The 16052-nt window shown below is 35.5% G+C and overlaps 1 protein-coding gene across 3 annotated transcripts in view; it reads left to right on the plus strand.

Annotated features, from left to right (window-relative positions):
- The window catches only part of DYNC2LI1 (dynein cytoplasmic 2 light intermediate chain 1), a 33957-nt gene that overhangs the window by 7651 nt on the left and 10254 nt on the right, over nucleotides 1-16052 (plus strand). For 2 of the 3 annotated variants that reach the window (XM_070429121.1, XM_070429120.1), the window contains exons 5-13: nucleotides 883-971; nucleotides 3316-3502; nucleotides 4435-4503; nucleotides 5410-5487; nucleotides 6259-6335; nucleotides 6935-7005; nucleotides 9703-9800; nucleotides 10205-10297; nucleotides 15275-15382. In XM_070429121.1, the coding sequence (XP_070285222.1) occupies nucleotides 883-971; nucleotides 3316-3502; nucleotides 4435-4503; nucleotides 5410-5487; nucleotides 6259-6335; nucleotides 6935-7005; nucleotides 9703-9800; nucleotides 10205-10297; nucleotides 15275-15337 (825 nt within the window). In that variant the 3' untranslated portion in view covers nucleotides 15338-15382. Of the gene's footprint in view, nucleotides 1-882; nucleotides 972-3315; nucleotides 3503-4434; nucleotides 4504-5409; nucleotides 5488-6258; nucleotides 6336-6934; nucleotides 7006-9702; nucleotides 9801-10204; nucleotides 10298-15274; nucleotides 15961-16052 lie in introns of those variants that run through there. The other variant, XM_070429119.1, reaches the window with a different exon arrangement.

The following is a 16052-nucleotide window of genomic DNA, read 5'->3' on the forward strand; positions in this document are numbered from 1 at the left end:
GTGATGCTTTTTTCACCTATTTTTTTCCTCTAAACTTTGTGCTGTCAAGTTGAGCTTGTCCATATTCATTCTAGAAGATTCATATCTTTCTGAATGTAATGTTCCCTGAGAGTTCTACATGGAAGCCCTTTGTCAGCTCCTCACAGTGTGGTCTCCTGATGGCGACTCCACATCAGGGTGGAAGCGGAGATGTCATTGGCTAGCCATCTAGGGAGCTTATCATGGTCTTGATTCCCAGCTGCCTAGCCCCTTCATCCCCTCATATTGAAAAGTCCTATAAACAGGGAAGCAGCTGTTTATTGCCAGTGAGAGCCTGCCTGTCAGATTCCCCAGGGGCATCAGGCACAGATCCTTGCTCAGGTAACCCTGGTCTGCATCAGGGACTGCCATCTGCCTGTCCCATTTCCCCATGCCCTACCTGTATGTCTAATTGATTGCGTGAGCCTCTCCATCCCTAAATCAGGATGTTTTCCTATTTAGCGATTTTATTTCTATCTAGAATCATAACTGTTTTCAAAAAGATAATACCAAACGTTTTCAACTACTTATTTTATATCACTTTTGAGTAAGTGTCTGCTACATGTGCTATTTACAGAATTAGGGCACTGTTTGTCTTCTATTAAAGAATTATTAGGATTAGGGCATTTATGTGTACATATATGTTCTTAATGCTTCATCTTTATTCTTTGGAATAGATGTTTTGATGCATTTTGAGGGATGGGATAGAGAAAGAGGAAAGTTTTAACTGCCAAGAATAGGTTGATGGAGGACTATAGTATTTTGTATCCATAATTATTACTCACTGGTACTAATGAAATATAAGTATTTCAAATTCAAAAAAATTACTTTGAAGAAAAAACACCTGTTGTGTTTTTTTTTCAGCCAAAAGATATTGCTCACTTTTGGGAACTAGGTGGAGGAACCTCTTTATTGGACTTAATCAGCATCCCAATCACAAGTGACGCCTTAAGGTAAGTGAGCCAGCTCCAGGAACAGTAGCTAGTAAGCACCCAGTCAGTTGTGTCCATGGGAATGAGTAGGCTTTTGTGAATCAGAATTTTGGGGGACAGTTTTATGTTGCTGAAGGCTTATGCTCACTTCCTTTCTATGTGCTTGAACTGTAATGCTTCAAAGAGAGTTGAAAAGAACTAAGGCTCTGGCCTTTGCTGAAATGAGAGAGCTGGCATTCCACCTAGTAACATGTTTTGCAAGCCTGCAAACAAAAATATGTCAAATAATAGTCGGGCAGTGAATTCACTTTGCAGAAATGAATGTGAAAAGCTTAATTCTTTCCAGTACGCATCCAAGTGTGAGCTAGCTCCGCCCTGAGTTTTTTCCTTTGGCTGGATATTACATCTGCCTTTGAGTTTAATGCGAATTAATACTGTTGATGCTTCGACAAAGGGAAAACGATGAGTTAGAGGAGGGAGAATGTCTCTCTATTTGCGATCTTAAAGAAATAGAACATTGGGGGAAACCTCAAATTCTTTGGTTTTCCTGACAGTGCCTCCTACATATTGGCCAAATCAGATGTGGAAAATTGTGACATTTCTCACAATGTTCATGGGAACCATCTTAGCCAAGGAAAACAAAAACTTTGAAATATCTTACTTTTGTCAGGGTTTAACACAAATGGTTTCTTGATACATGGACCAAATACAAAGGACCTGATATTTATTCTATTTCAGCCACTAACATATTTAGGGTATAGAATTATTTCTTATTAACAGGACAATTGTTTTTCCATAGCTGATTCTAGGTAATGTGGGCTTTATTTGTCCAGTGATTTTTTTGCTTTTAAAAATATATAATTTTAGTGTATGCTCATGTAGAAAACTGGGAAAAATACTGAAAGGTACAAAGAAGGAGCACCCATAATCACATAAAAGAATAATCACTGTTAACATGTCAAGGTATTTCTTTCAGTGTTTCCAGTGTTTGTAAATAAAATTTGTACAGATTTTAGATGTTTTATATGCACATTTAGATTTTGCTTTCTCACTTATAACCCCCTTTTCCCCGTGACATTACTCTTCAGGAGCATGGAATTTTACTGCTATCTAGTTTTCCATCTGTCCTCCTTTAACAGAGAAAATGAAGCTGTCTGGGAGTTAGGGTAGCTATGCAGGGTAGTATAGTGGAGAAGAGCTGGTGAGGGTGGGAGGAGCCAAAGGAACCTGAGCTGCCAGTTAGTGTGGCCTGAGGCTGAAAGGAGTTGGGCTCTCATGGGGCTCCAGTTCTGACCCTGACTGTCGCATTACCTTGTTACACTACCTCACTTGCCATTTCTAGGCCTAACAGGGTTTGGGCCCACTGGGCTTTTGGAAAATCTGATTTCTGTAGGAAGCCAAATCTTTCCACAGCTTCTTTAATACCCGACCATGTGAGTTCTTGCTCTTCCTTTCCCTGGAACCCCACAGCAGCTGGGCCTGCTTTAAGGGAGAGGAGGGGTCAAGGTTATGAACACAGGGAAGGGGAGCCATAGGCCTGGGTCCAAAGTAGGTTGCTGAGTCGTTAAAGAATTCATGGAAAACATTTCACTCCTCATGTACTTGCAAATCTCAGAGTATTTTGTGACTGGAATTAATTTGACACATAATTTCCTTTTGTTGGACACAGCCCAGCAACTGGAGAAAATAATATTTCCAACTGCTATTAGAATTGTTTGTCTTTAAAGTGACTGTTCATAAAGTAATTACAGATGCATTGAACGTTTCCACAGACTTCAGATAAATTGTAATAGAGCATCTCCTGTGGCCTGATTCTGTTTTAAGAGGTTGGGTTGTTTTTGCTTTGTTTTAACATTTTTAGCTCTCATTTGCTATGAAGATAAAAGTAACACAAGTATTTCCAATGCATTGGAAACACAAATTTTAATCTTCGAAAAAATTGAACAATTCATTTCTCTTTTGCTTAAAACAAGGTCCACCAGTAAACCTGTTTTCTTCTCCTTTGCCTGTTGTGCTGCTGTTATTATTATTTTAGTTTCCCTTCGTTGGAACACATAGTAAAATTGGATCTAAACATGCATTGTTGGACCCAATTACTTGCAAATTATTTGAACCAAATTAGTATTAGTTCAAACAAAAATTCCAGTGCCACTAATGGTTATGACACTATCACTAAAAAAAGCACTCAAATAACTAAGGCTATAACTTTGGTGCTGTTTTATTGTGGGGTTTTTTTTTTGTCTTAGAAAATTGCTATGTGTTTTTCTTTCTTTATCTTAGTCTTAGATAATAACTTTCAGTATAGTAGGGTTTCACAGTGGTAATTATTTGGAGTATTTTTTAAAATATTTTTTTATTTCTTTAGGACATTTTCTATTGTTCTTGTTTTGGATCTTTCAAAGCCTAATGACCTTTGGCCCACCATGGAAAATCTGTTGCAAGCCACAAAAACCCATGTAGATAAAGTGATAATGAAACTGGGAAAGACAGATTCTACAGCAGCTTCTGAAATGAGACAGAAGATACGGAGTAACATGCAGAAGGACCATCCAGTGAGTTGCAGCTGGGATTATTCTTGGAACCTTAGCCCATACACAGTTACAGAGAACATCACAACAGCTTCTTTAGATTTTTATGCATGACTTAAGATTCATTTGATATAGATGAACCTGCTCACTGGAAAATTATAGCAATTTTATAAAACCTCAGGAAGAACATATCAAGGAAAAAGATTTTTTATGTCTTCTTAGACATCTTCTGTGACTTTTATGGCATATTACACCAATCTAAAGAAATAGTTTTAAGTAGTAATTTGATATTTATTTTATTAAACCAAGATTAAAAACCAAACTGTACAAATATCACCTGACAAGAAACTAAAGGAAGCTACAAATTTGAGCAAGGGTTAGAGTTTAAACAGCCTTCACTGTCACTCTATATTTTACATTCCTTCAGTGTCACAGAGTCAGTACATTTATCATCTGACAGGTAATTACATTATAAAGTTGCAATGGTGACAACACAAGTTCTTTAAATACAGTCATGAATTTCATCTTCTACAAAGCTAAAAGCAGGGTTTTACATTGCCCAGAGTTTTCATGAATGTGTTTTACATAGGTAATATCCAACAAAACTGATAGCTTATGGTTCCCATGTATGCAGTATAAATGCTACTGCAACAAACAGTTAACACAAAATAGTAAGAAATGAAAAGGAAGATGACATGTTATATAAGAAAATAAAAAGGCAGAACACACAAAAAGAATAAATCTTTTAGTAATTTAGGGAATTGCTGTTTATAGTTTTATACTTGAGAAATACAGTTTATTAAGTGAAGGTTAATTATTGGAACAACCTTAAATGTCAAGCAAGCATGGTCAACATCTATGAAGAGACTGAAAATGGTATATTTTTGGAAGTAAATAGAAATTGCTGAATATACAATAGTAATTATAGTAAATCAATGAAATATGTTTGCTAACAGGATCGTGAATTAATTGACCCATTTCCAATACCTCTGGTCATAATTGGAAGTAAATATGATATTTTTCAGGTAAGGTCTTCACTTCTAGTTGAGTTTGTTATACATACATGTCTATGCTTTATGGGAGAGGGACCAAAGTAATAATGATTTGCATGGTCTGTTCATAAGATTCCCTTTTTCATTTTATAAGAATGTTCATCTAATAAAAGATGTTATAAATATTTGTAACAGGTTTTTTTAATCAGGCCAAAAAAGAAAAAAAAAGTGTGGGAGGTTGGGAACAAGTTAACATATAAAGTGGTTTTATATAAAACATCGATTGTCTTGTATATTTTGATAAGCACCAGGATCAACTTCATTTGTAGCACTGTGATATTGGAAAAAAATAGGATTCTGTGATAAAATATTAAAAAACATTTTCTAAAAAAACGTAATAATGAAACATGAAAGTATCTCTCAGAGGGAGAGGTCAAGGAGTCACACATCTGAAAGATTTTAGAAAAGAGGATATAGTTGGGAAAGCAAAAATAGGTAAAGAACAACAAATACAGTGGAATGGGGATAAGGTAGAAGATTTAGAAACTGAATCTTGAACCTAGTCACCAAGGGATAGGACTTACTTCCCTACTTTTAAATTGGAGAAAGTAGAAAATTGGTTTCTTCTTATCTTTGCTTGTCAGAGAATCCTTAGGGTATTCCACACTATGAAATGTGTGCTGATTTCTGAATTCTGTTGAGCTAAGTGTTTAAACAGGGGAAGATCTGACAGCTGTAGCTCTAGAAGGCTGCAGCTGTTGTTCCGCTCTCTACAGAAACAAATGCCAAGGTAATGGAAGCCTACTCCTGAGGGTGTGTTCAAAAAATAAACAAACAACTAAGAAATACTCTATATCTGCATTGAATAATTTATATCTTCATGCTGCAGACATTTAGTTCTCTCAACTCATTTTTCATTTTAATAACATATTTCTTTAGGATTTTGACTCTGAGAAGAGAAAGGTAATATGCAAGACACTTCGATTTGTTGCACATTATTATGGAGCATCATTAATGGTTCGTACATATTTATCCTTTGGGCTTGAATGGACAGTACCAAATTTGGAAAGGTTAACAACTTCATGCACAGTCATGAAGACTAATGCTTTTACTAATGCACATCATCCCCTCCTTTCCTTTCCCATTGCCCCAAAACGTTCGTTTTATAATGTAGCCATAGAACATACTTCTGGATGGCCTGACATTTCTTTGGTGCAAAAGATCTGAATTGCTTATATCTATAAACCCCAATCTTAAAGAGACAATTTACTTATTTATTCATTCATTCATTCCCCTTAAGAATTAAAATCTATATTCTCTTAAAAGAAAAGGGCTAGACCATGTTGTCTCCAGGTCCCTCTGAGAACTTTGATTAAGAAGAAAAAAGAGATCATACGAATGGGGGATAGGGTAGGAAGTATCTTTTAAAATAAAAAATGCTTTAATATTTTATTGCATTGAAGGATATCAAATAATGATAATAATAATTATAATAACCAATATTTCTTGAGCAATACTTTGTTTCAGGCCCTGTGCTAAGCATTTCACATTATTCCCTCTTTTAATCCTCCCAACCCTATGAAGAAGGTACTGTTTTTGTCCATTTTACCATGGAGGAGACTGAGGCTTAAGTGAGATTAAATGACTTGTCCAAGATCATACATCTAGGGCAAATAAATAGTAATTCGCTCTGCAATCTGTACTTGTTCAAAGCCATATTTATGTTACCTGTTTCTGTGATTTGAAAGCAGAGTATAACATTTATTCTCCTGATTTTTTTTTTTTTAGTTTACAAGTAAATCAGAAGCTCTATTACTAAAAATACGTGGAGTTATCAATCAGTTAGCATTTGGTATTGGCAAAAGGTACTGTTAAAATACGTTTTTTTATATCTTTCTATTTTATTATTTGTGGCCAATATTGTTTCATCTGACTGTTGTTCTCACCAGTCTTTTGTTTCTTGACCCAGAAAGTGCCCCAGATATCTGTTCTTAGAAATATAATTTTATATTACCTTTTGCTTCTTCTATTCTTTAAATATTTCTCAGATTCACAATTAAAATGTTAGAGCATACTTAGTTTGACACTAGAATAAAATGATATTATTATACTTCCTTCCCTGATTTCTTTTACTTCTTTTCCCTCATTTTAGTGGCATTCCTTCTGTTATCACTTTCTGAATTGATTATAAATGAAATAAACAATATTAGTACATAATTTTCTTAACCATGCTACTTTTCTTGGTCTTGATTTAAGGTAATTTGTGTCTGTCACTTTTTTTCTCCTGTAAAACCTTCATTAATGTTCTACTTTAAATCACTTACACAAATATTCACTCACTTATTTGAGCAGTGCTTTCACCAGTGGCTAGATATAAAACTTGCTGCTTGTATTTACAGTAGAGTGTGGTAGGATATTCGATTGCTAAACTAAATTAGATTCTTTTTTCTTCTTATCCATGTAGCAAATCAATATGTGTGGATCAGAATAAACCACTGTTTATCACAGCAGGATTGGATTCTTTAAGTAATATAGGTTGGTGAACTTATTAAATTTGTTCAATCTTTTTTTTTAATTGCTTATTGATTTTATCCTATTTTATGTTCCCTTCATCTCCAACGTACCAGCTTTTCTGGTTTCATTATCATTGCTGTAATTTCTTATTATTTACTTGTATACACAGTATTGCTGCAGTACATCACATTGACATATTTGTGATGAAAGGGATGTTGCCACATGAGAGACCGGCTACTGATCTCTATTCCACTAAAAAGTTTGCATCTATTTCCTTTCCCTTACTGATTTCTAGATGATTTTAAATTGTAACTCCTTGGATTTAGAAAAACCAAGAACATAGAGTGGTCAGGAAATTCAACACTATATATTATGGGCAATGGTGAAAATTAGAGATTCAAGGGATAGAATAAATAAAAAGGAATACAGTATTAAGTATCCCTTAATTTTTCATTATGAAAATAGCTGGCCTAATCTACTGGGATGTGTTTCCTAAACTTATAGTTGCCCTAGGCTCATGAAGCAAAAGTAATTTTACAAGTTTATGAAGTCAAGCTACTTATCTTCGTATAATAAAAGCTGTTTGGGCCTAACAGCTCTCTATACTCTAGGACTGTCATAGTTTGGTTTTAAACTCTAGTGAGCAGTACTTTATTTCCTATTCTCCATTACTCTTACAAGCTAAAGTTAACTTGACTTTAAATGTAGATATCTTTGTAATGAGATTATAGATTGAATTGCAATGAAAGGAATTGAGATGGTTAATGAGTGATTATAGAGAATGATTTTTTTATTTGTATAATTATCATTAGTTTCAAGTTCATTTCAGTCACAGTAAAAATCACTTTGTGTACTGATAGATAATGCTGATGGGAATCTTTTGCCCATGTGAGTAATTGGAAGTCAGAAAAAGGTTGAGAACTACTGAATTTAAAAATCATGTAGCTTGGACCTCATCAAAATTAAAAACTTTTGCTCGTTTAAAAAGAATGAAAAGGCATGTTATAGTCTGGGAGAAAACATTTTCAAACCACATACCAACAAATGACTAGTATCTAGAATATATAAAGAACTTAACAGTAAAAACAAACAATCCAATTAGAAGATAGGTAAAAGTCATGAGCAGCCATTTTACTAAAGAGGATATATGAATGGCAAATAGAGTTTAATATAATTAATTACTATGGAAATTCAAATTGAAACCACAATGAGATATCACTTCACACTATCAGAATCTCTAAAATAAGAAATAGTGACAACACCAAATGTTGACAAGGATGTTAAGAAACTGGATTACTTATACATTGCTGGTAGTGATGTAAAATGGTACAGCCAGTCTTGAAAACAGTTTGACAGCTTCTTATAAAACTAAGCATGCAGCTACCATTTGACCTAGAAATTGCACTACTAGGCATTTATCCTAGAGAAATGAAAACTTGCATTCACATAAAATCTGTACAAGAATGTTCATAGCAGCTTTATTGGTAATAGCCAAAAACTAGAAACTACCCAAATGTCATTCAACAGGTGAGTGAATAAGCAAACTGTGGTACATTTATACCATAGAATACTACTCAGCAATAAAAAGGAACAAACTATTGATACACAGAATTTGGATGTATCCCCATGGAGTTATACTGAATGATAAGAGACAATCAGAAAAGGCTACATACACTACGACTCTATTTATATAAAATGTTTAGAATGAGAGAATTTTACAATGGAGGAAAGATTAGTAAATATCAGAGGTTAGGGACAAGACTGTGGGTGGAGAGGTAGGAAGAGAGAGGTTGGGAAGGAGGTGAGTGTGATTACAATTTTAGTGAGCAACATAGATGCTGAAACATAATGAAAAAATCTCAGATTATAGATTGAAAAGTATGAAAAAGTGTCCCAAAATTTTTTTAAATTTCCAAATTAAATTATGCAAGCAATACATAAAGGCCTTCTTCTTATAAAACATTAAAATATAACATAAAAGGATCAAGTTTGGTCTGTATCTTTCCAGACCACTTTCTATATATGTGTTTGTGGTATAAAAATATGTTTTAATTTAATGGTATTATACTATATCATTTTGAAATGTGTCTCTTTTACTCAATATGCCTTAATGGTTTTTCAATATTATGCTATATGTAGATTTGTTTGGTATTTTGACTGCTGGATAGTATTACACAGTAATTTAGTTTATGCTTCTTCTATGGATGGACTTTTTGGTAGTGGCCAGTTTTCCACTAATATAAATGATGCTGTAGTGTGAAATCTTTAATACATGTATGCAGATGTTTTAGGGTAAACACCAAAAACTAGAATTGCTTATTAATAGGGCATGACCTTTTTTAGTACTTTAATGGTATTTAGCAGTGCCAAATTACCCTCCAAATTAGCTGTTCCAATTTCTCTCTAACCAGCAACACATAAGAGTATTTGTTTTCTTGCAAATTCACTTGCACGTGAGAATATCAATCTTATATTTTTGCTGAGCAGCAATTGAAGTGTAGGGAAAGAGAATTACAGTTTACTCATTATTGTCTCCTCTTCTTCTAGAACTGGAACCTGGCTTGCTACACCGGGTTGGGTAAATTTTAATTGTGACTGTAATAGGAAGATGGACACGAGTGATCTAAGATTTATACTGTTTTTAGTGTTATCAGTTTTATTGATAGAGTTTGAATGTTTTAATCAATGCAGTCATTGGAGCAAACCTTCCAATTTCAGGGTCTCCTCCTGTTCCTGATAATGACATTGGGAAGTTTCATGCCCGTTCGCCAATGGAGTTGTGGAAAAGAGTGTATGAAAAGCTCTTTCCACCAAAGGTACCTATTTCTGGTTCTTTTAAAGCAGGAATTCTTACCACTATTTAATGGTTACTGGGAAATGTCCAATGGGTTTATTATGACAACTTTGTTTTCAACTCTCATGCTCAGAAATTAAACAGTCACTTAAAATCCATTGTATGTGAGACACTGTGGGGTTAAAAGGTGGGTTATGACACAGTTCTTGCTCCACTTTGAAACAGAGCTCTCTGGCTATTAGACAAGGGAGACACAATCATCTAAAAGGAGAAGAAGGAAAAAGGACCTGGTGGAATTTGACCTGGCCCTCAGTGGTGATGATAAAAGATCATAGCCTACATGGCTGGCTGAGGAAAGGACGTGGATTGTGAGTCAGATGGTGTGGGGTTATGGGCATGAAATGATTTGAAGTATTGTAATTTCAGAGTATCGACACACTAAAAGATATCAAGGACCCTGCAAAAGACCCCCAGTATGCGGAAAGTGAAGTTGATGAAATGAGAATTCAGAAGGATCAGGTATTACCCGAAACATTTATTTCATTTTGAATTATCACAAAAATACCTGTAGACTTCTATACATTTTTCTCAATTTACTTACTTAATGGTTTTTTTACTTTATAATTATGTAATAGTACATCTTCACTATAGAAAAGTTAAAAGTCTGATATGAATCAAGAAGGAATTAAAAATCACCTATCACTCTATCATCCAGAGATAACCATGTTTACATAACCTTTTTGGATTTTTCAGTTTATGGTGACTAGTGATTCATACTTTGCTGCTGGGAAATGCTTTTATAATATTCTTTTGTTTGTGAGATTATTTAAAAGAGCTTGTTTTTTATTAGGACATTCATATACTTTCTTGTACCTATACTTTCTTGTGCCAGAATAATTAACTACTGCCTGATCTGAAAGCACACAAACATAACTGACAAAATCCATGATCTCTCAGGAAAGTGGTTCAGGCATTCCACATGTACCAAGATAGCACTGTTTATTGTATACAAATCTGATGTGAGGATGCAAAACTGGGTAAATTTATCATGGCCCAATACTTATATTTCCCAGATCACCGTTTAGTTTGATAAAATGAGACAGTGTGTGGAATCTGACCTTGTATAATAAGTAAGCTTATGTATAGTAAACACTATAAATTGAATGTCCTGACAACCTCTCGGGGGGGATTTGTAGAGCTGTGTAACTTAGGCATTGTCTCAAGGATAACCTGAACACAACCATCCACTGGGTATTCTTCTCAGCATTAAGCAATACATTGAACTTAGATATAGTCCAGAAGACTTTTGAAAGTATGACATGAATATTTAGAGGGATTGTAGCTGTAGCAAAGTAAGAGGCATGTTACAATTCCAATGGCATGTTTCACAGAAATAGATCAAACAGTACTAAAATTTATATGGAACTACAAAGACCCAGACTAGCTAAAGCAATCTTGAAAAAGAACACAGCTGGAGTCACCATGCTTCCTGATTTTAACTATATTAGGAAGATTTAATAATGAAAACAGTATGGTATTGACATAAAGACAGGCACATAGATCGGTGGAACAGATAAACCCATCTATATATGTAAATTAATTTATGACAGAGGAGCCAAGAATATACAATGGGAGAAAAGACAATCTCTTCAATAAATAATCTTGGGAAAATTGGATAGCCACATGCAAAGGAATGAAACTGGATCACTATCTTACACATACAGAAAAATCAACTTAAAATAGACTAAAGCCTTGACTATAAGACCTGGAACTATAAAACTCCTAGAAACAACATAGACAGTAAGCTCCTTGACATTGTGACACTAATTCAAAGAGATATATGTACCCCCATGTTCACTGCAGCACTACACAATAACCAAGATATGGAAACAACTTAAGTATTCATTGACAGATGAATGGATAAAGACACACACACACACACACACACACACACACACACACAGAGGAATATTACTCAGCCATAAAAAAGAAGGAAATATTGCCATTTGTGACAACATGGATGTATCTTGAGGGTACATGTCAGACAGAGAAAGACAACTACCATATGATCTGACTTATATGTGGAATCTAAACAACAGCAACAAAAAACCGAGCTTGTAGATAACAGAGAACAGACTGGTGGTTGCCAGAGGAGGGGTAGGTGATAGACCAAAGGAGTGAAGGGAGTAAAAAAGTACAAACTTCCAGTTATAAAATAAATCATGGCAACATACAGCTTGTGAGTATAGTTAATAATATTGTGTTGCATATTGGAAAGTTGCTAAGAGAGTTGAGCTTAAAAGTTCTCATCACAAGAAAAAAATTCTATAACTATTTGTTGACAAATGTTGACTTATAGTGGTGATCACCTCACAATATATACAAATATTGAATCATTATGTTGGACACCTAAAATTTATATAATGTTGTGTGTCAGTTATACCTCAATTTCAAAAAGTGAGGGGCATGTTGTAAGAAAAGTAAAATGACCTTGAGTAACTCCCATTATGTGTATATCTTGGCTATAGAGATTAGTTGGAAGTCATCCCTGAATTAATATTTACCTAGAAGTCAATGACTAACTGCCATTGTTGATAAGAGTATTTGTTTATCGTGCATAATGACCTTTTATTACATTTATATATATAAGTATTGTTAAAGGGCTAGGGTATTTCTGAGTATCATGAGTTTTCACAGTCAAATCCATCTTCTCTAACTGACCTAAAACCATAAGAATTTTTAGTGGAACTGGAAAGCAGTCCTACAATACCTATGTCAGTGTTCACTCAACTCTTGCACCACACTGATACCTCACTAAATTCTGTATTCTCCCTAAACATGTATCAGTGTGGGTGTGTGTTTAAAATATAGGCCTACTGATTATAAGCAAGTCGATTTTTGGAAGCAGGGACTAGCCCTGGCTAGTATAGCTTGGTTGGTTGGACATGGTCCCGTGCACCAAAAGGGTGCCGGTTCCATTCCCAGTCCCAGTCAGGGCACATGCCTTGTTTGTGCGTTTGATACCCAGTGAGGGGTGTGCGGGATGTTTCTCTCTCACATCAATGTTTCTCTCTTTCTTTCTCCCTTCCTCTCTAAAAATCAATTTTAAAATATTTTTTAAAAAGAATTGCAGTGTAAAGAAAACCCTCTTACTGGGCTATTCCTTTAAACTATTATCACATTATTTGAGTTCACATGATAGCAGTACTGAAGGGCCCAGTGGACATGGTGCGTTCTGTGTCATACTAGTTAGTTATTCTTTATCCTCCCTCTGGCATGGGCTGTATGACCAGCCCATTCCTCTAAGTTTGCTGACTGCAGAAGGGACATACTACTAGCAAAGAATCCCAAAGCGATGCCCAGTAATTGTTGTGGCTTATTTTATGAGTTAACAATCTTTGAAACCATAAGTGGTAGATAACTGGTGAACTGAATTAACTTCATTAGAAAAAATAATGCATGCTGTAAAGACTACTTTGGAATTATTAGTATAAAACTTCTTCCAAAGTCTTATACAGTTTTGAAACTTGGAACATTTAAATTTTAATGACTTAGAGACTATAGCTATGAATGAGGCAGTCTGCAATTTTTCTGAAAATGAGAATAGGATTTTTCCATTTATAGCAACTATGAACTTTAATTATGTTAGTCAAAGGGCAGTGATTGCCTTATCTTGCAGAGTAACCACTTTTTGCTTATCTGAAATAATATTTTACTCTGTACAGTTAGACATTGAGCAACAAGCAAGAGGCTAGGAGAAGGCATTCCCGGGAGATGGTCCCTTTTGCATGTTGATGGTCTCACTCAGGATTTCCACTCTCACTAAATTTATCTTTATTTTGTGAATTGTAATAGTTACAAAATAGTCTCAAGTTGTAAAGTACAGCAAATGGAATTTAGTCAATAATCTTATATAATAAAAGCCTAATATGCTAAGTGTCTGGTCATCTGGTCATCCGTTCAACCATTCAAAGCATAATATGCTAATGATATGCTAAGGCTACTCAACCACTTACTATGACATGCACTGACCACCAGGGGGCAGATGCTTCGACTGGTAGATTAGTTTACTGCTGGGGTCCAGCTGATGGGGGACTGAGCGAGACAGGCCGGGCATGCCCTGGAGCCCTCCCACGGTCCTTCCCTAGTTGGCTAACCTCCTGCATCCCTCCCTGGCCCTGATCGTGCACCAGTGGTGTCCCTCGGCCTGGCCTATGCCCTCTCGCAATCTGGGACCCCTCGGGGGATGTCAGAGAGCCAGTTTTGGCCTGATCCTGCAGGCTAGGCCCAGGGACCCCACTGGTGCATAAATCATGCACCAGGCCTCTAGTATTGTAATAACTATGGAAACATTGGGGGAATCACTTCATATAGGATATGATTATCTAACTACTACACTGTACACCTGAAATGAAAACAAAATAATATTGAATGGAAACTATAATTGAAAAATGCAATTTTAAAAAGAGTAACATATACTCATTATGGAAAAAAAATCCAAAGATATGCAAGTATATATAATGGAAAATGGAAGTGTTCTGCTCTCTCTCCATCTACTTGCTGTTTTCACATGGGACTGCCATCCTTTTTGCTGGCTGGCTGTAAAGCCACGTGTGAGTGAGTGCTGGTGTGTGTAATCAGCCTTTACTGGGAGATCATCTTAACCAGAGGTCACCAACCTTTTGGACCTCATAGGACCACCAGTGGTCCGTGGATCAGCAGTTGGTGACTGCTGCTCCAAAGGTTTCCTCTAATCTGTTTCCAGTTGTGTGTCAATATACACAGTGCAGTGAATATCTTTCTGCTTATATCCTTGTGCTCTATACTATCCTATAGGATAAATTTCTTAAGGCAGAATTGTGGGTTAAAAGATCTATACATTGCCCTGACCGGTTTGGCTCAGTGGATAGAGCGTCAGCCTGCAGACTGAAGGGTCCCAGGTTCGATTCCGGTCAAGGGCATGTACCTTGGTTGCGGGCACATCCCCAGTAGGGGTTGTGCAAGAGGATGCTTCTCTCTCATTGATGTTTCTAACTCTCTATCCCTCTCCCTTCCTCTCTGTAAAAAATCAATAAATATATTTTTTTAAAAAGTTCTATACATTTTAAATATTGATACTTAGCTAACTTCAAGCAGGTTTTAACTAGAGTTGAATAGTGAACAATTAAAAATAAGGTCACTTTTCAATACTTAATATATGACAAATACTTTATTTTATTAATTGAATGAACTCATATACTAATATAATTTTGTCTGAAACTTTATTAAATTCATCTCTAAGTGCTGCTTACGCTACCCAGAAACTCCAAAGGCTACATTCTAGTAAATAAATACTAAGTATAATCATTTACAAAATAATTGTCAAGAAATTTTGAGAATGATAAAGCTGTAAAGGATACATTGTTATATTAAAAACTGCTAAGGGAGTTTTAAGATGCCTAGTTTAATTGTTAAAGTTGATTTGTTAAAGTACTATAATGTATATTTTTGTTTTAGGAACTGGAACAGTACAAAAAAAGTTCTTCCAAGTCTTGGAAACAAATTGAGCTGGATTCTTGAACCTAACTCAGCTACAGTGTATTTATTTCCCAAATACTGGTACAAGTAAGATTATTTTATTGATATTAGCTCATTAATGAATTCATTCTTGTGTTATTAATAAATCCTATATAATAAGAGTATAATATGCTAAGTGTCCAACTGATTGGTTGACTGCTTGACCAGTTGCTATGAAGCACACTGACCACCAGAGGGCAGACGCTCCAACCGGTAGGTTAGCTTGCTACTGGGGTTCGGCCGATGGTGACTGGGAAAGAGGGCCAGACACGCCCAGGATCCCTCCTGTGGTCCCTCCCTGGCCAGCCAGCTCCCATTGGCCCTGATCGGGACTGGGTGAGATGGCCCCAATCACCTGATTGCTGGCCAGGCCAAAGGACCCTACCCATGCATGAATTTGTGCACTGGGTCTCTAGTAATATTAATAATAGCTCACTAATAAACTAGCTGTTGTGGTAATAAATGAAGAAAGTTAAGACATGTAATACTTTAAACAATTTTTAAAAAAAGAAAGATGTATAATTTGCTAAAAGAAAAGTGCATTTCTTGTATTAGTGCCACCCCAGGATATTTATCTTTGAAAAGGGGAAAAAATTGTATTAACTATGTGTAGTATTTTTTCAAATAAAAAGAATCTTCTATTACCTACCTCTACCATAGTTAAGTAAATATGTCCTTGGTTCAGCATTGATAAGTTTGTGCTTACGTGTTTTCAGGA

This window comes from Myotis yumanensis, unplaced genomic scaffold (genome assembly GCF_028538775.1).
Source record: "Myotis yumanensis isolate MYYU_CA2020_CCGP unplaced genomic scaffold, mMyoYum1.0.hap1 SCAF_11, whole genome shotgun sequence".
Taxonomy (NCBI): Eukaryota; Metazoa; Chordata; class Mammalia; order Chiroptera; family Vespertilionidae; genus Myotis; species Myotis yumanensis.